The 21,010-nt window shown below is 45.2% G+C and overlaps 1 protein-coding gene across 1 annotated transcript in view; it reads right to left on the bottom strand.

Annotated features, from left to right (window-relative positions):
- CDK19 (cyclin dependent kinase 19) overlaps window positions 1-21,010 on the bottom strand; it is a 399,878-nt gene that overhangs the window by 315,997 nt on the left and 62,871 nt on the right. The window contains exon 2 of the mRNA XM_075338340.1: window positions 15,339-15,414. Within this exon, the coding sequence (XP_075194455.1) occupies window positions 15,339-15,414 (76 nt within the window). The remainder of the gene's footprint in view (window positions 1-15,338; window positions 15,415-21,010) is intronic.

The following is a 21,010-nucleotide window of genomic DNA, read 5'->3' as shown; positions in this document are numbered from 1 at the left end:
CACCCGGCACACCTGCCCTCGTTCCTGTTTCCTTTTAACCCTTCCTTAAACCTGTAGGGAAACAAGATTAACCCTGGAGTGGAGTTATTTTCTATCATGGAGTGAGCACAACTGGGGTGAGACATACCGGCCGTCATAGATAACCCCGGTCACAGTCTCACATACCCCCCCCCTCAGTTCAAGCGCGCGGGGTTGAACTCCTGCCAGCAAACACGGGCCGCGGGACAAGGCATCGGCGTTGCCCTGCAACCTACCGGCCCGGTGTTCAACCGTAAACCGGAAGTTCTGCAGTGAAAGGAACCACCGGGTAACCCGGGCATTCCGTTCCTTGGCGGACCTCATCCAGACCAGTGGAGAGTGATCCGTCACCAAGCGAAACTGACGCCCCAGCAGGTAATAGCGTAGGGACTCCAAGGCCCACTTGATCGCCAGGCACTCCTTCTCCACTACGCTATAATTCCGCTCGGGAGGGGTGAGCTTCCTACTTAAGAAGGTGACGGGGTGTTCCTCCCCCTGAACCACCTGAGACAGCACTGCCCCCAGGCCGAGCTCCGAGGCGTCAGTCTGTACTATGAACTCCTTCCGGAAATCAGGGTTTACAAGAACGGGCTGTCCGCACAGGACCCCCTTCAGGGCCCGGAAGGAGTCCTCGGCCTGCGGAGTCCAACGCACCATGACGGACTTCTTGCCTTTGAGAAGGTCCGTCAAGGGGGCTGATAGTCCCGCAAAATCTTTTACAAACCTCCTGTAGTACCCCACGATACCCAGAAAGGCCCTAACCTGCTTCGTGGTCAGGGGTCTAGGCCACTTCTGGATCGCCTCAACCTTGTTAATTTGGGGCTTAATCACTCCTTGGCCTATTACGTAGCCCAAGTAGCGGGCTTCCGTGAGTCCCAACGCACATTTCTTGGGATTGGCTGTCAATCCGGCTGTTCGAAGCGCGTCCACCACCGCTTGTACCTGTTCCAAGTGGGTCTGCCAATCGGAGCTGTAAATAATGATGTCATCAAGGTACGCTGATGCATACGCCTGGTGGGGTTCCAGCACTAAGTCCATCAACCTCTGGAACGTGGCCGGAGCGCCATGTAACCCAAAAGGCAAGACAACATAGTGGAAGAGACCCTCCGGTGTAACAAAAGCGGTTTTCTCCTTGGCGGACTCCGTCAGTGGCACCTGCCAGTACCCCTTGGTCAGGTCGAGCGTGGTAAAATATCGCGCCTGTCCCAGCCTATCAATCAGCTCATCCACCCGGGGCATGGGGTAGAGATCGAACTTGGATATTTCGTTCAATCTCCTAAAGTCATTGCAGAACCTTAAGGAGCCATCGGGTTTTGGTATTAGGACAATAGGACTAGCCCATTCACTCCGGGATTTTTCGATGACCCCCAGGCGTAGCATTGTCTTCACTTCCTCTGATATGGCTTGTCTTCGAGCCTCCGGCACCCGGTATGACTTCAGGCGTACCTTCAGGTGAGGCTCGGTGACAATGTCATGTCGTATCAGACTGGTCCTACCCGGCAACTCGGAGAAGACATCGGGGTTCTGTTGAACCAGCCGTCTGGCCTCTCGCCTCTGTTGCTTGGTGAGGGCTTCTCCAATCCTTACTTCCGGTTCGTCCTCTCCGGAGGTTGCTGGAGCCGGGTTTGAACGACCCGAAGAGGAGGGGGATGGGGGAAAATCAACCATCAGGCTTTCCCGTTCCTGCCAAGGTTTTAATAGGTTGACATGGTATAATTGTTCAGGTTTCCGCCTACCGGGCTGCAATACCTTATAGTTGACCACCCCGACTCTTTCCTTTATCTCGTAGGGGCCTTGCCACTGAGCCAGGAATTTACTCTCCGCCGTGGGGATTAAAACCAACACCCGATCCCCGGGTTTAAAGGTCCGCACGGTGGCTTGTCTATTGTAGCGGCCGCTTTGCGCGGCCTGAGCCTCCTGTAAATGCTCCTTCACAATTGGCATGACCGCGCTTATGCGGTTCTGCATACCCAAAATGTGTTAAATAACACTTTTATGGGGGGTGGGCTCCTGCTCCCATGTTTCCTTTGCCAGGTCCAACAATCCCCGGGGATGTCGCCCATATAACAACTCAAAAGGCGAAAACCCCGTGGATGCCTGTGGCACCTCTCGGATGGCAAACATCAGATAGGGAAGCATCATATCCCAGTCTTTCCCGTCTTTGGAAATCACCCTTTTGAGCATGGTTTTCAGGGTTTTATTGAATCGTTCCACTAAACCATCCGTCTGAGGATGATACACAGACGTACGCAACTGCTTGATCTGGAGTAGCCGGCATAGCTCTTTGGTCACTTTAGACATGAATGGGGTCCCCTGATCCGTAAGGATCTCCTTGGGCAACCCCACCCGGCAGAACACAGCAAACAACTCCCGAGCTATAAGCTTCGCCGCAGTATGTCTGAGAGGTATCGCCTCTGGATACCGGGTGGCATAGTCAACGATCACTAGGATATGCTGGTGCCCTCGAGCAGACTTTACGAGGGGCCCCACCAGATCCATCCCTATCCGTTCAAAAGGGACTTCTATAATGGGTAACGGTACCAACGGACTGCGAAAGTGGGTCAGGGGTGCGGTAAGCTGACACTCCGGGCAGGTTTCGCAGAACCGTTTTACCTCCCCAAAGACCCCGGGCCAATAGAACCTTTGCAATATTCGCTCCTGCGTTTTCTTGACCCCTAGGTGACCACTCATCAGGTGTTTATGAGCCAAGTCGAGGACCCGCCGGCGATACGGCTGGGGTACCACATACTGCTCTACCCCTACACCCCGTACTTCATCTACCCGGTAGAGTAAATCCTGCTTAAGAGCGAAATGGGGGTACCTTACCTGGGCACCGGGCAGCTGTGCCACCCCGTCAACTACTGTCACCCGACTCCGGGCATGTATTAATGTAGGGTCCTGGAGTTGGGCTGTCCCAAACGTATCCGGGGACGCCTCCAACTCCGGGATGGGCTCGACCGTCTCAGTCTCTCCTGCCAATACCTCTAGGGGCGACCTATCGGGTTCACACTCTGTCCCTATCATGGTGACCCCTACGGCAGGGGTCCCGGATTCAGGATTGTAGGGCTCAGGTCCCGGACTGACCAATATCTGAGGGGACTTAGGGGGTCCCTTCCATAAAGTCCAAAAATAGGGCAGATCCCTTCCTAGGATCACATCATAGGGAAGAGTATTAATAAGTCCCACCTCATGTTGCACCTGACCGCAAGGTGCTGTGATGGTGACTATCCCCGTGGGATAGTCTCGGCGGTCCCCATGTATGCAAACCACCCCCACGGTACGTCCTGTGGCCTTTACTTTAGCCCTTAGGGTTGATCGCACAAGGGTCACTAAGCTTCCGGAATCCAACAAGCCTGTAACCGGACATCCATTCACCTGTATTTGGCACAAGTGGGGCTCGGTCTCTGGGTAGACCAGGTCAGCGGTACACACCACCTGAGCATACATTGAACCCCGCCGGGTAACCCCACAATCCATGGGCTCCGTGGTGAGTGGACACTGGGCTTCCATATGTCCCACCCGCTGGCACCGCCAACATCTAATAGGGAAGGACACCCCCTTGACGAGTTGTCGTTTAGGGTACATAGTTTTCCGGACCTCAGGGACGGAGGGTGCGGCCTCAGACGGGACGGTAGCGGACTCCCGCACCGGTGTCAGCGGTGGGTCCTTGGCCCTAGGCTTGGAGGGGCCGGACCGACGGGCGGCATGCAAAGTCTCAGTGTCCCGTATCAAGTCCTGCGTAGCCACATGCCGCTCTACCAGGCCCACTAATTGGTCCAGGGTACTTGGGTCGCCCTGTCCTACCCACCGTTGAATGGTGACGGGTAAGGTGCGCACAAAACGATCAACAACTACCCTTTCCACCATTTGCGCCGGGCTCAGAGTGTCAGGCTGCAACCACTTTTTTACGAGATGCAACAAGTCATAGGCCTGGGAGCGTACGGGTTTGGCTTCCTCATAGAACCACTGATTTACCCGCTGAGCCCGTACATAGGTATTCACCCCCAACCGAGCCAGTATTTCGGCTTTCAGGGTCACATAGTCAATGGCGTCCTCGGTACAGAGGTCCAGGTACGCTTTTTGGGGTTCCCCTGTCAGATAGGGCGACAATACCTCAGCCCACTGCGGGGTCGGCAGCTTTTCCCGCTCGGCCACCCGCTCAAACACCGCCAGGAACGCTTCCACATCATCCCCCGGAGTCATCTTTTGCAACGCTTGTCTCACCGCTTTCCGGACGCTGCCGTCGTCACCCGGTCCCGGGGTTGTTGCTGCCGGTCCGGCACGGATCGACTTGGCCAGGAGAACCATCTGTTCTTGGTGCCTTTTTTCCTGCAATTGCAAGGCTTGCTGCTGACGTGCATTGGCTTGATCCATCTGTTCTTGGAGTTTTTTTTCCTGCACTTGCAAGGATTGGAGCAGGTGTGCATTGGTCTGTTGTTGCTGTGCATTAGCCTGTTGCTGCTGTGCATTAGCCTGTTGCTGCTGTGCATTAGCCTGAGCCAAATGCTTTAGTATGTCCTCCATGGCGTCGCCGGGTTTGGGCTGTAGTATAGCCGCTCGAATCCAGGACATGCGCAGCTGGGTCACCAGGGATGGATGCTACACCTCACCGGCTGTCATGCCCGCCGATTCTCCACCATATGTGAGGTAGCGTCGTCGGCTGCGCTGCAGAAGACACGGGATCCAGGCACCAAGGTTCACAGCACACGGTTTATTATCCAAAGCAAAGTCCATAATAGTACATATGTGCCTTTCCGGCAGAGAACTCAGGGAGATGTGATCACTCCCTCACACCCGGCACACCTGCCCTCGTTCCTGTTTCCTTTTAACCCTTCCTTAAACCTGTAGGGAAACAGGATTAACTCTGGAGTGGAGTTATTTTCTATCATGGAGTGAGCACAACCGGGGTGAGACATACCGGCCGTCATAGATAACCCCGGTCACAGTCTCACAATAGATATGTCTCACAAGCATATGAGCAATAACTGTAAACCGAGAATTGGTGTACATATCATACTATCAATTGGCCCAATAGGTGTCCCAAAGTGACCAAACGCTCTCAACATGATCTACCGTGTTATTTGATAGGGCAGATAAATACTCCATCCTTCTCACATCTTGGATCCGAGAATGGAGATCTGTAAGTGAGGGTGGATGGGCCGATCTCCAGTTACGGGCAATCAGACATCTAGCTGGTGTTGTTATATGTAACAATAACCGCTTCACTCTTTTCCCCAGTTGAACAAGTGGTATATTTAACCCTTCAGCCCCGGGGCACTTTCCGTTTTTGTTTTTTGCTCCCCTTCTTCCGAGAGCCGTAACTTTTTTATTTTTCCGTCAATCTTGCCATATGAGGGCTTGTTTTTTGCGAGACAAGTTGTACTTTTAAATGAAACCATACGTTTTACCATATGGTGTACTGGAAAGCAGCAAAAAAATTCCAAGTGTGGAAAAATTGCAAAAAAAAGTGATGGCACAATAGTTTTTGGGATGTTTTATTCACGGTGTTCACTATATGGTAAAACTGATGTGTGGGTATGATGCCTGAGGTCGGTGCGAGTTTGTAGACACCAAACATGTATAGATTTACTTGTATCTAAGGGGTTAAAAAAAATTCACAAGTTTGTCCAATAAAAGTGGCGCACGTTTTGCGCCATTTTCTGAAACACGTAGCGTTATTTTTTGGGATCTATGGCTCAGTGGCGGCCTATTTTTTGCGTCTCGAGCTGATGTTTCTAATGGTAGCATTTTTGCGCAGATGCTACGTTTTGATCGCTTGTTATTGCATTTTGCGTAAAACTTGCGGCGACCAAAAAACGTAATTTTGGCGTTTGGAATTTTTTTGCCACTACGCCGTTTACCAATCAGATTAATTGATTTTATATTTTGATAGATCGGGCATTTCTGAACGCGGCGATACCAAATATGTGTATATTTATTTATTTTTTAACCCTTTAATTTTCAATGGGGGAAAGGGGGGGTGATTTGAACTTTTAGGTTTTTTGTTTATTTTTTAATTTAAAACTTTTTTTTTTACTTTTTTTATTTTATTTTACTAGTCCCCCTAGGGGGCTATAGCGATCAGCAATCCGATTGCTGATCGCTATCTGCTGATCACAGCTATACCGCTGTAAACAGCAGCAATAGTCACTTTCTTTTTTCCTCTGCTCCGTGCCGAGGAAGAATGAAAGTGAAACGTCATAGCAGCAGGCGTCATCAAATGACCCTGTGCTACGATGGCAACCACCGAACGTCACGTGATCACTCACGTGACGTCCAGAGGGGGCGGCGGTAAGTAAAAAACATGGCCGCGCGCATATAGATCTCGCTGCCAGACTTTGGCAGCGAGATCTAAGGGGTTAATGTTCCGGGTGGAATGCGATTCCACTCGGAACATGTAGGCACACATGTCAGCTGTTGAAAACAGCTGATGTGTGCCGATCCACGCCGCCTGCCCGCGGCAGGGGGCGGGGCTTACCGGGACACGATCCATGACGGAAAGATCCGTCCATGGTCGTGAAGGGGTTAATATATAGAATTTAGGATCCAGGGGAACCCGAAGACCAGTTACTTTATATATAAGGAATTGCACCAACCTATTAGTCAGGAGCTTTTGACAATATAAATTAAAAGCTGATGTGAACTACTTTACAGTGAAGCATGTACTTCATTTATATCAATCTTTCTCATATCGCCTACAAGGAAAGTAATGAAAGGTATTTTCTGCGCGTCCTGGTAGCCTGCCAAGATTATGATTTTGTGGAGCCACAATGGAGCATTACAGAATAGGCAGTGCAATTAAAATCATGGTTACATTCACACGCATACAAATGCCAAGACTAACAGGTGAAAGGAAGGGTTTGAAAATAAGACTTGTATTTGTATATTGAAATTTAGAATACTGGGGAACCATAGATTGCACTTGATTAGTGATAATGCAGAAAATATTAAACTGGCCATAAGTGGGATACACAGTACAAATATGGGGATCATACTGTTCCCCTAAGGAACATTAAGGCTACACTCCAACACTGATCAGTTCATTATGGCTTTAGATGACGAGTCCCCAATTCGCAGAAGGGGTATTTGTGATGACAATTTCTGAAGAGCACGGTGCAATATGTTGTTGTAATATCAATGAATACTAATAATAATTATAAACAAAAATAGACTGTACTCTTCACCAAATAAAAAAGGAATTGCGTGGCTAATTAATATTTTAGAAAGTTTATGATACAATTCTTAACATCAAAAGGTGGAGCAAACAGTTACTTTTGAACATAGAAATGAAATCTGTTCCAGACTGCCAACGGTAAACAAACAAGGGGCTTGTTGGGCTTTGTGCAGCACCAATGTGGTTGTGACCAGCAAAGTTATCAGACCCGATCATCTCAGGTCCTGATTATGTTCTCCCTGTGCTATCTTCTATATACTGCAATCAGTGGTAATTGTGGCATATAGAAGTTTGTGAGGAATGGGCTTCTTCTCTCACCCATCCAGCACCCTCGCAACATTATCTCGAGGGAGCTGAGGTTTGTCATGGCAGCCAAAGGTCAAATAATGACTTCTGAGTCTGCCGTGTATGGTGGCATAGTAGACCTAGACAGAAGCAGACTTAGGCTATGTGCGCACTAGGCGTTTTTGCCGCGTTTTTAGCGGCGTTTTTTACCGCGTTTTTGTGCTGAAAACGCAGTGACATTGCTTCCCCAGCAATGTCAATGGGTTTTCAGAAGTGCTGTCCTCACACAGCGTTTTTTTTTAGCTGCGTTTTTGTGGTGACCACAAAAACGCAGCATGTCAATTATTTCTGCGTTTTCCACTGCGTTTTTCACTCATTGAATTCAATGAGATGTTAAAAACGCAATGAATAACGCATATAGCCGCGTTTCTATGACTAAAAACGCAGCTATAAACGCAAGGGGTGGGTACTACAGTGACGTGTACAGGAAGAGGATTCCTTCTGTTGGTAAACACAGAAGCATGAATCCTCCCGGTACCGTCACCGCTGCCTCCACCTCCCGTCCTGTGCACGTCAGCTCCGTGCGGCGCCATGTACAGGCAGGAGGTGGAGGCAGCGGCGAAAACCAAAGTGAACAGTAGAAAAAAAAAATGTCATATACTCACCTGTCCGCAGGGTCCCGGTGCCATGCCCGCTCCCATCTCCTCCCGGTCCCGCCGCTCTGGCTGTGTGCAGTCTCCCCGGGGCAGGACCTTGCTTGCAGGACCTGGCGCTGATCACCTGATGCAGTCACCTGACGCATCAGCTGATCGCGGTGTCGCCAGCTTTTTCGCGCCCGGCCGGCTATCAGCTGATCCTGCCGTCAGGGGACTTCACCAGCTGATTACCGGCAGCTCCGGCAGCGATCGTATAGGATCAGACTCCTGTCCAATCGATCGCTCCAGGAGCTGCCGGTAATCAGCACAGCACATAAGTGAGTATTTTTTTTTTTTTTTCTACTGATGCATCAGCTGATTGTATAATCGGCTTTTATACAATCAGCTGATGTGTGATGGGATTCAGGCACTTGATCCTGACACATCATCTGATCGCTTTGCCTTCCTTCCAGCAAACCGATCAGATGATATTGGATCCGGATTGGACGGCGCGGGACCCTGACCCAGGATTACTGCGGAGGGGGGTTTATTTCAATAAAGATGGAGTCACTAATTGTGTTGTGTTTTATTTCTAATAAAAATATTTTTCTGTGTGTTGTGTTTTTTTTTTATCATTACTAGAAATTCATGGTGGCCATGTCTAATATTGGCGTGACACCATGAATTTCGGGCTTAGGGCCAGCTATACAGCTAGCCCTAACCCCATTATTACCTAGCTCGCCACCCGGCTTCAGGGCAGCTAGAAGAGTTGGATACAGCGCCAGAAGATGGCGCTTCTATGAAAGCGCCATTTTCTGGGGTGGCTGCGGACTGCAATTCGCAGTGGGGGTGCCCAGAAAGCATGGGCACCCTGCAATGTGGATTCCAATCCCCAGCTGCCTAGTTGTACCCGGCTGGACTCAAAAATTAGGCGAAGCCCACGTCATTTTTTTTTTTAATTATTTCATGAAATAATTAAAAAAAAAGGGCTTCTCTATATTTTTGGTTCCCAGCCGGGTACAAATAGGCAGCTGGGGGTTGGGGGCAGCCCGTACCTGCCTGCTGTACCCGGCTAGCATACAAAAATATGGCGAAGCCCACGTCATTTTTTTTTCTTTTTGGGCAAAAAACTGCATACAGTCCTGGATGGAGGATGCTGAGACTTGTAGTTCTGCAGCTGCTGTCTGCTCTCCTGCATACACTAGTGAATGGAGGATGCTGAGACTTGTAGTTCTGCAGCTGCTGTCTGCTCTCCTGCATACACTAGTGAATGGAGGATGCTGAGACTTGTAGTTCTGCAGCTGCTGTCTGCTCTCCTGCATACACTAGTGAATGGAGGATGCTGAGACTTGTAGTTCTGCAGCTGCTGTCTGCTCTCCTGCATACACTAGTGAATGGAGGATGCTGAGACTTGTAGTTCTGCAGCTGCTGTCTGCTCTCCTCCATACACTAGTGAATGGAGGATGCTGAGACTTGTAGTTCTGCAGCTGCTGTCTGCTCTCCTGCATACACTAGTTCTGCAGCTGTCTGCTCTCCTGCATACAATGAACATTTTGAAGAAGGAAATGACATCAGACCTTTTTTTTTTTTTTTTTCATCAACAATCTTTAATGGCATTGTGCACTGATTAAAAACGCAGTGAGCAAAAACGCAGCAAAAAAACGCACCAAATCGCGGCAAAAACGCATGCGTTTTTGCCGCGTTTTTTTTAGCCGCGGGTGCGTTTTTTAGACAAAAACGCACATAAAAACGCAGCGTGAAAAAAACGCCTAGTGCGCACATAGCCTAACAGGTCAGAGTCACAATGACAGGTGTAATACATTCACATGAATTACACTAGTGATTACACTAATAAAAGCTAAAGTCCCATAGAAGGAAAAAATAACAGAAACCTATTTTTAAAAATCACAAAGTGCAGAACAAAATTAAAAAAAAAAAAATATTAGTATATTTATGTAAAAACAAACAAAAAAAGTACATGTGATATTGTTGTGTCCAGAAACACTTGATCTAAAAAAAATGTCACTCTAGAATCCTTTCAGAGAACAGCATAAAAAAAATGTAAAAAAATGAAAGTGGCAAAAAATAATGCTTTTTCATCATAACGGTATAAAAATCTGTGGAGCACCTGGGGGTTCAAAGTGCTCAACACAGCTCTAGATAAATTCCTTGAGGGGTGTATGTTCCAAAATTGCTGCTTTTTCTTCTGCGCTGTTTAATGCCAAAATGGATGTGTTCTTCTATTCAAGCAAAGTCTATGGGAATTTGGGTTTCTTGTTCACACTATGTTGTTCAAAATGCTGCCTTTTTGTGGCAGAACTTTGGTCAAAAACTCAGCTTATGGTAAATGCACTCACCGATTGAGGTTGTGAGAGGTCACAACCACCACAGATAGCATGAGATAATGGCAGCTGCAGCGGCCCCACGTGTTTCAGACTTCAAAGTGGAGAGGGAGAAGGGGTTAAACCCGCGCAATCCGCCAGTAATCCAGAAGGAGATGTTGATAAATTAAACAATCTTTTATTCCATGGGTCTACGCGTTTCAAGGTCTAAGACCTCTTCTTCAGGACCAGTAAATCAACACCCATGTTGTTGATTTACTGGTCCTGAAGAAGAGGTCTTAGACCTTGAAACGCGTAGACCCATGGAATAAAAGATTGTTTAATTTATCAACATCTCCTTCTGGATTACTGGCGGATTGCGCGGGTTTAACCCCTTCTCCCTCTCCACTTTGAAGACTTGTTGTATGATGAAAAGATATTTATTGGTACTTTTTTTTTTTTTCTTTACCATACACACTCAAGGTGTTAACTAATGTGACAGTGCTATAGATCAGGTTGTTACAGAAGCAGAGATACCAAATATGTATTTTTTTTTACATAAATTCACATTTATTTGATTTTCTATTTCTTGATCTTTCTTGATCTTTATTTTCAGATTTTTTTTATATTTTTACCAATTTTAACTTTTTTAAAACTTTTTACTTAGTCTCTTTATGGGACATTACTTTTCACAGCTTTGATTATTCATATCTATAATGTTCGATCATTGCAGTGGATTATATGTCAGGGCTGCACTCGCAGCACTGACAGTTTGTCTCTCTCGCACACCATGCATCTGGCAAGGTGTGTGAGGCTTTCCAAAGCAGAGTTACCTGGGGGATCATCATGGTGACGAACCCCGATTAACATGTCATTGATCGGGTCTTTGTGATCATATTACAGGGACCTGATCGTTCGGGAGAGAAGTTTGAGCTTTTCCCTGCTTCACTATTGATCTCAGCATTTAGGCTGGACTCACACGAGCGTATGGCATCCGATGCGAGAGCATCGGATGCGATATGCTAATGTCCCCCGGCTCAGGCTCTGCTGCGAGCGTGAGCCGGGTGTCATGCGACTGTAACCCGATCTTGCGATCGGGTCACAGCTGTGAAGCTGAGTGCAGGCGCTGCGGAGGAGAGGGAGGGGTTAATCCTCCCATCTCCTCCACTGTCAGCCTGTGCGTAGATCGCACTGCACTGGGATAACATCCGAGTGCAGTCCGATGTATCTCTCGCATCCATTCACTTGAATGGGTGCGAGAGATACGGCGGTAGCAGCAAAGCGCAGCATGCTGCCGCTTTTCTCGCATCCAGAATCTGGATGCGAGAAAAGCTGACCAACAGTTCAACCTCATTGCCTAACATTGGTCAGAGTGCAATGCGAGAATTTCTCGCATTGCACTCGTCCGATTTTCACGCTCGTGTGAGCGTACCCTTAGGGCGTTAAACTGCCGGGAGTGATGCAGACACCACTCCTTGCAGTGACAGCGGAACAGGTTAACCTTGTAATACTATTTGTGTTCAACCTTATAGCTCCAAACTACATATTGTTTTACAAAATTATCAAATTTGTTAAAAAAAAACCCCATAAAAAATAAACTAAAATGGCAACAATCATTTCACCAATCACCCATCTCTCCTGTTCTGACACGGTCTGGTTGCATGACAGTATCTACTTTGTGCTACAATGAGGTCCTGTCACTGGGCTGTGTTAAAGCGGGGGTATGAGTGAATATTTTTTTTTCCCAAAAACAAACTGAGCACTTTGTAAAAACTAATGCCAAAGTTGTAGCATTTATTTTCATTTGCACAAAGAATAACTGCAGACTTTTTATTTCAGTCCCAAAAAACTCTTCAGAGTATGTGCCTACGATCAGTCTTATGTGGCATTCTTGCCGCAGCGTTCTCCCGTGCAGGAGAGTCTCTCCATGAGAAAGTGACATACTGCGGATAGGAAACCCGCACAACACATCAGTTTATGTAGTGTTAAAAAAAAAAAAAGAAGCATAGTGGCCATGGGTTTTCTATAGATTCCCTCCACTGTACTTGTTCTGTACAATGCAGCATTTTGGATGCAGAGAAAATCCAAAGCGCTGCTAATCCTGATCGTGGGCACACACCCTTAAAGAGAAATTGACATGATATATGCTGCTCTATCAAAGGGCAGTATGGATCAGACACTGGCTATATGATCTCAGCCAGGTATGTAAAGACTCTGAAATGCTGCAGTGTTTGAAAGAAATACATAGTTCACATGACGCCGAAGACCAAATTGCTCTTAAGACTTATCAGTCAGGGTCCTGGCGGCTTCTCCCCTGACATTTATCCTGCGTTCTACACTGAGCTCTTACACTGGGGAATGGAGTCACTTTGAAATTCTGTTTGGCCTGTAGTCTGGCGACGGCCATCTTTTTATGTGTCTTTTTATGGGTGCACAAAAGTGCGGTCAACAACAGTTTTGTGCACCTTAGAAAAGTAGGACCCACCTGAACATATAAAACTGAACTTTTACTGTGTAATTCGTTAAAAAAATTACCGAGTGTCAATAAAAACAAAACACACACAGCAGTGTGAAAAAGTGTCAGTAGGCACACACCATATGTAGTGAAAACACTCAGTAATATCAACAAAGATAAAACTAGGTGCTCAGCAATAAGAACACACACAGATGTGGAGGGATATGTACAACTTATGACTGAAAAAGACATAAGAGGAAGAATCTCACCCAAGTTCATTAGTGATCTTACAGTACATCCTCCATTTGACTACATTTCCTGGCAGCAGAGGAAGGAGGGGGGTATTCAGCATTCATCAAGCCACACACTGCCCCAAAATATTAGTATTCCATGAAAGTGAGTGTTTTATAACATTTTGTGTACCTACTGGGACTTATATACACTACTGCATTTATTATTATTGACCCTCTACGGATAATTTTTTTTTAACAATTTATACAGTAAAAATTATGTTTATTATACATTTTCTACCCCTGTTGAGATCACTCACATACATTGGCAGTCTTCTCTGACTTTGTATGGCTCATTCCAGAATAACGCTACTGCCTCAATATAGTGAATGGATTAGGTGGGGTTTCACCTAAAACGCATATTTTGGAGAATTTTTTGGTACCATTTTGGGGTATATACCATTTTTTAATCAATTTTTTATTCAGATTTTTCAGCTGCAGAATGGACAAAAAACAGCAATTCACTTCTTTCTATTTTATTTTTTTGTGCTGTTCAAAAGTGATGACTGATATTTTCTTCAGGTCAGTACAATTATAGCGATACCACATTTAGATTTTTTTTTTTGCTACTTTTACACATTAAAAATACGTTTTACAAAAATTACCGTAATTTGTTTTTGCATCGCCATATTATGAAAGCTGTAATTTTTTTATTTTTGTTTTCAAATGAGCCATACTAGGGCTTATTTTTTTGCGGGATAGTTTGGCGTTTTCATTCTTTTTTTGCATTTTTGATTGCTTATTTTTCAATTTTTTATGCGTCAGTATGATGAAAAAACAACATATTTTGATGTGTTTTTCTGTTAATTTTTTTCTATTGTTTGCCATGTGGCATTTATAAATGTAACCGTTCAATAGATTGGGCTGTTCCAGATGCGGCAATACTAATTAAATGTACTTTTTTGTTTATTTTTGTTTTACGCAAATGATGTGTTTTAATGGTAAAATGGGTTTTCATGATTTTTGTGTGCTTTGAGTGTTGGTTTTTTTTTATTTTTACATATTTTGCCTTTTTTTACTTTTCATTTAGTCCCACTGTGGGACATGAATATTTTTTAGTTTAAATTACGCGTTGCATGCACCGCTGACCTTGTGTACTGCAGTGTCGGAAATCTATGGGTGACTCTCTTTCATAGCCTGTTAGACCATGCCCATAGCAGGATCTAATAGGACACTATACCCTTGGGTGACCCTAGGGTACAATGGCAACAAGCGCCATTACGATCGTGGTAGGCGTAAACCTGTCAAAGGGGTGTCTTTTAACCCCCTTTTAACCACTTAGATGCTGCTGGGGGCCTTATTCCCATATTCCTTACTGCTCTTTTAAAACTGCAGTAAGAAGGCCACTTAATGCCAGCCACTGTAATGCGTATTGGCTGTAATTAAAGGCCCCGTTACACGCAACGACGTATGTAATGATATATCGCCGGGGTCACGGATTCCGTGACGCACATCCGGCCGGCATCATTAGCGACGTCGTTGCGTGTGACAGCAAGGAACGACCATTAACAATGGAAAATACTCACCTTATCGTCCATCGTTGACACGTCGTTCCTTTTCAAAAAATCGTTGATTGTTGAGGTCCCAGGTGGTTAGTCGTTCCCGAGGCAGCACACATCGCTACGTGTGACACCTAGGGAACGACGAACTACAGCTTACCTGCGGCCGCCGGCAATGCGGAAGGAAGGAGGTGGGCAGGATGTTACGTCCCGCTCATCTCCACCCCTCCGCTTCTATTAGGCGGCCGCTTAGTGACGCCGCACGAACCTCCCCCTTAGAAAGGAGGCGGTTCGCCGGCAACATCGACGTCGCTAGGCAGGTAAGTCCCGTGTGACGGGTCCTAGTGATATTGTGCGCCACGGGCAGCGATTTGCCCGTGACGCACAAACGTCGGGGACGGGTGCTTTCACCAGCGATAATCGCTAGCGATATCGCTGCGTGTAACACCCCCTTAAGTAAAATGTAGGCAATAATATATTGTTTATTCTCAGCAGTGAGCTATTGTGGCCGCCTTTTCTGCTATGCCACTACTAGTTTTCACCAAATAAAGCTATTTTATAAACTATCTACCTAAATGTTTACGTAGTAAATAGTGAAGCTAAATTGTTAGAATGGAAAAAAAAATATATACACAAAAATCAACAGTTTATTCATACTTACTGCAATTTCTCTACAAGCTGACATGGATATCCCTGTACCTTCAATTTGCTTCAGTGCATATTCTTTTTCATCTTTTCTGAAAAAGCCAGAAAGGTAAAGCTCATTAGCAATGGATCAGATACTTTAAGTTGATAATAACTACATGTTTGTTATCACCAACATTTAAAAGGGGACTAGAAAAATATGAAGGAAAGAGGTTATCCCATGAATTGCCTTTAATTTTTAGTTCGATACTTGTAATGTTGCCCATGCTACACCTATGATTCAATCTCAGAACATTCACCTTATTGCTAGACCTACGGACAAGGGACTATACAAGTTCAATAGCTCAGTGTCATGACCCAGAACATATTGACTTGTGCAGTGGGGTAATTGCGGTTAGGGTGCTTCTTAGCAGCACTAGCCACAACTAGTGGCTGTTCTAAATGTGTCGCAAAAGAAAAGCAAGAGGTGCTGTAACATGTTCATTGTGTTTTCCCGACAATAAGACAGGGTCTTATGTTATTTTTGGGTCCAAAAGATCAGTTAGGGCATATTTTCACTTATTTTCTCCACTGGGGCCAAATTACAACAATTCTGGAGAGGAGTGGGCCAAAATTCGTCAACAGTTGTAAAAGATTCATTGCCAGTTGTTGAAAAAACGCCGGGCGATCAGCTGATCGTTCACAATACCTGGCCGCCAGGCGATCAGATGATTGTTCACAATACCTGGTTTCCAGGCGATCAGCTGATCGTTCACAATAGCTGGCCGCCGGGCGATCAGCTGATCATTCCGGCCGCTGGAACTGGAACGGAATTTACAGTCGATCATGGTTTTTTACGGTGCTCATGCTCACAGTAAAAAAAAAAGAAAAAAAAAAAAAAGGATACACCGCACACAAAAAAAAGTTACTTTCAGCGTTGCTCCCGCCTGACGGTCAGTCAGTAAACAACTGATCTATGACGCGCGAACGCAACGCAAGGCCATCAGTCACAATCCATCGCTAATTGAAGTCTATGGGGGAAAAAATGGATTCCTGCAAAATATTTTGAAGGATACTGTAATTCCTCAAGGCGACGGATTGTGACTGATGCAAAACAATGCAAGTGTGAACTTACCCTAAAGAACCTGCCTGCTGGTTAATTTTTTCTATGATCAATGCAAAAAAGTAAAACAAACAAATACAATAGGACAGATACAGTGGACCCCTCTTCAAGTAAGGAAGACACCCACAAAAAAAAAAAAAAAAAAAAAAGGCAGACACCTCCAAAAAGAATCTAACTCACCAGACCCCCTTAGACTCAAAACAATTAGAGTTAGCAAGTGATGACAGTGAATGGGCTCTCACATACAGATTTGCATCACTCCTATCAAAAGTTGTGTCATTATCAGGTCCCTTCCCATTCCAGCTGTGTTCCAGTACAGTTAAGTGTAGTGGTTGAGTCCCCTTGGTGGAGGCTGCCACAATGCTTTGGCATTGAGTGATGCAAGCAGTACTATCTGATCTGTGCGCGAGAGTCGAGCACTAGACAACCTTATTATTGTGGGGTCTATTGAGTGTGATTCTTTTGAGGGTGTCTGATACCCTTGATGAAGGATCTACTGCATCTGTCCTGCGGTATTCTATTTAGTTCTCGATATGTACAGCAGTGGCTGCCTGGACACTTTTTTTTATTTTTTACTGAACTCTAACTAGGCCTTATTTATTTTTGGAGTAAGGCTTATATTTCAAGCATACTCCCAAAATCATGAAAAATCATGCTAGGGCTTATTTTCAGGTTTGGTCTTAATTTCAGGGATATCACAATACAGGGAGAAAAAAAAATAGTCATAAATACAATTGAAAACTTGTTCGGTTTTACCTGACTTATAATAAAAGTTCATTGATTCTGGGAAAACTCATTTAATTAGAAAAAAAAATATGAAATCTAAAAGAAAAGGAAATATTTACCTGAAGCTATAGTAGTCAGCAGGTAAATAGTTTTAAAAGTGTGCAGCAGTTTTATTGGCGACTAGATGGTGGCCCGATTCTAGCGCATCGGGTATTCTAGAATATGTATGTACCGTAGTTTATTTATGAAGATCTAAGAATAATGCAATGAATATACAGGGTAAAATATATACATTTTCATTAAATGTTATTGTTCATAGAATTTAATACAAATTAACAAAATTATTAAACAGATCATCAAAATATTTAAACTATTACATGAATATCTAACTTTATTTAAATAGATCATTGGACAGAAGAAGTACATCGACACAATAATATATTAGTTAACAACATCAACCTAAAATATTTTTGTACACCACATTTCTTGTGAATACCTTTTGACTATTTATAAGCAACTTTCCTTGTAAAGGGGTATCAAAAACTTGAACCTTGACGTTAGATCTCATTTTAACTCTTAAAAATGCAACGTAGAGTTGTCCATAACCAAAAACGGGCTCTGGTAGATATATGCCAACACGGTGCAGGCCGCAGTCAGGTATCTAAGGGGCCTGCCCGCACCACTCCCTCATCAACACCCACATCAAATCTGGAGGCAGCTGAGCAGAGAGGTGGGCGGGACATGCCGAGGAGGAAATAGAAAGCAGCTGCATGTCTCAGCCTGCAGGGCCAGCGAGGGGAACAAGAAAGTACTACAGAGTATGAAAAGAGAAGAAAGTGCAAGGTAAGAATAATCGTGCTGGAGGCTGCTGCTGGGGTGTATATAGAGGCTTTGGCTTGTGGGGTGTATATAAAGGCTTTTGGGGTGTATATGCTAGGGTCGCAGGATTTCTGTTGCAGACAGACAGAATTAGACATATATATATATATATATATATATATATATATATATATATACACATATATATATATATATATACGGTATATTAGACAATTATATAGAACTAGAAGGTGGCCCGATTCTACGCATCGGGTATTCTAGAATTTACGTATTGTGTAGTTCATGTATGATTTTTGTTCTATATATATATATATATATATATATATATATATTAGAAGGCAAGCAGCCACACAATACAAGTAGGAAAAGGGAAACATGGTACACCTTCCTACATGGCACACTCAAGGCATATGAAAAAAAGGAGAACAGACGGAGTGTAATGCAAAATAACACGATTTATTAAAGCACAGGACTGGCACAAAAGGAGATGAGCGGCAACATCAGAGGCATGTGTGTGACAGAAAATTATATAACATACAATATGATGTCATTTAGCAACCATGGTAACATAAACATGGAATGCTGTGGAGATGGCAAAATAGGTATATATATGTGGCCCATATACATATACAATAACAGCCAGATACAACGATAAGTGGATTGAATGATATAAGCACAAAATCAGTGCCCCACATTAGTCATGCATCAGACATAGCTAAAGCCATCAACACAGAACCCATGATGAAATATCACATAGCAATTGCACAAGATAAAACATGAGTGCTTATGGGGAGATCATAGTAAGGCAGATGTATAATAAATGCCAATACGCATAGATAAAGCGGGAGTCATAAACTGTAATGTAAATATAATAATCCCACACTGCGTGTGCATCAAACATAACCCATAATGGCACAAACAATGATGTTATAGTGAGGAAACAAGTTGCAATTGCATTACATAGACCAGGTAGCAATGACAATAATCATAGGTCAGACATAAGGTAAAAAGCAATGGGCGCAAAACCAGAAGTGGAGAAAGGGCATACCCATAGACACACACAGCCTGTGAGTAGCAGCAAAGAGGTCCCCCTGGAGACCCCGACGCATACGTTTCACGATCCAATAGGTGTGATCATTTCATCAGGGGGATGATGAAATGATCACACCTATTGGATCGTGAAACGTATGCGTAGACATTTTACCTTATGTCTGACCTATGATTATTGTCATTGCTACCTGGTCTATGTAATGCAATTGCAACTTGTTTCCTCACTATAACATCATTGTTTGTGCCATTATGGGTTATGTTTAATGCACACGCAGTGTGGGATTATTATATTTACATTACAGTTTATGACTCCCGCTTTATCTATGCGTATTGGCATTTATTATACATCTGCCTTACTATGATCTCCCCATAAGCACTCATGTTTTATCTTGTGCAATTGCTATGTGATATTTCATCATGGGTTCTGTGTTGATGGCTTTAGCTATGTCTGATGCATGACTAATGTGGGGCACTGATTTTGTGCTTATATCATTCAATCCACTTATCGTTGTATCTGGCTGTTATTGTATATGTATATTGGCCACATATATATACCTATTTTGCCATCTCCACAGCATTCCATGTTTATGTTACCATGGTTGCTAAATGACATCATATTGTATGTTATATAATTTTCTGTCACACACATGCCTCTGATGTTGCCGCTCATCTCCTTTTGTGCCAGTCCTGTGCTTTAATAAATCGTGTTATTTTGCATTACACTCCGTCTGTTCTCCTTGTTTTCATATATATATATATATATGTTGTTGTGTGTAGTTACCAAGTGTTTGTATAGGGCGCTGTACATGTTCTGGGTGTTGTCTGGGTGTGGCAGGGGGTGAGAGCGGTGTTGTTTGTGTGTTGCGTTGTTAGTGGAGCGCTGTGTGTCTGTAGCGTTGTGTGTGTGTTGCGCGGTTTGTGTGGGTGTGGTGTGTTTTGGGGGGGAGGTATGTTTTGTGCAATGTGTGTGTTGTGCGGTATGTGCGTATATTTATGTATGCCGCGGTGTATGTGTGTTGGGTGTTGTGTGTGTGCGGCGTTGTCTGTGTGTGAGGGTGTCTGTGTATGGCGGTGTTTGTGGTTCCCAGTGTGTGTGTGGTGTGTTGTGTGTGTGTTGGGGGGAGGTGTGCACCTCTCATCGTGCGCCATCCCCCATGCTGCGCACCCCCCATTGTGCCCCATCCCCCATGCTGCGCACCCCCCATCGTGCTCCATCCCCCATGCTGCCCACCCCCCATCGTGCTCCATCCCCTATGCTGCGCATTCCCCATCGTGCTCCATCCCCGATGCTGCGCACCCCCCATCGTGCTCCATCCCCCATGCTGCGCACTCCCCATCGTGCTCCATCCCCCATGCTGCGCACCCCCCATCGTGCTACATCCCCCATGCTGCGCACCCCATCGTGCTCCATCCCCCATGCTATAATAGTTCTCCTATTATACTCAGAGAGGAGTATAATAGGAGGACTATAATAGGAGGAGTAGTCCTGGGGGGAGAGGAGTATAATGCCGGCTCCCTGCACATGTGTACCCGGAGCCGGTGTACACTGGTAACTATGATACACATCGGGTAACTAAGGGACCTTAGTTACCCGATGTGTATAATGGTTACCAGCGTTCACCGGCTCCGTCAAGATCCCAGCATCGCAAGGTTATGTCTGGCGCTGCTGGGATCGTGACGGAGCCGGTGTACACTGGTAACTATGATACACATCGGGTAACTAAGGGACCTTAGTTACCCGATGTGTATAATGGTTACCAGCGTTCACCGGCTCCGTCACGATCCCAGCATCGCAAGAGTATACCTGGCGCTGCTGGGATCGTGACGGAGCCGGTGTACACTGGTAACTATGATACCCATCGGGTAATTAAGGGACCTTAGTTACCCGATGTGTATAATGGTTACCAGCGTACACCGGCTCCGTCACGATCCCAGCAGCGCAAGGTTATGTCTGGCGATGCGTGCGGAGG

The sequence above is a fragment of the Anomaloglossus baeobatrachus genome, chromosome 3 (genome assembly GCF_048569485.1).
Source record: "Anomaloglossus baeobatrachus isolate aAnoBae1 chromosome 3, aAnoBae1.hap1, whole genome shotgun sequence".
Taxonomy (NCBI): Eukaryota; Metazoa; Chordata; class Amphibia; order Anura; family Aromobatidae; genus Anomaloglossus; species Anomaloglossus baeobatrachus.
This window is presented reverse-complemented; position numbering and strand designations above follow the sequence as displayed.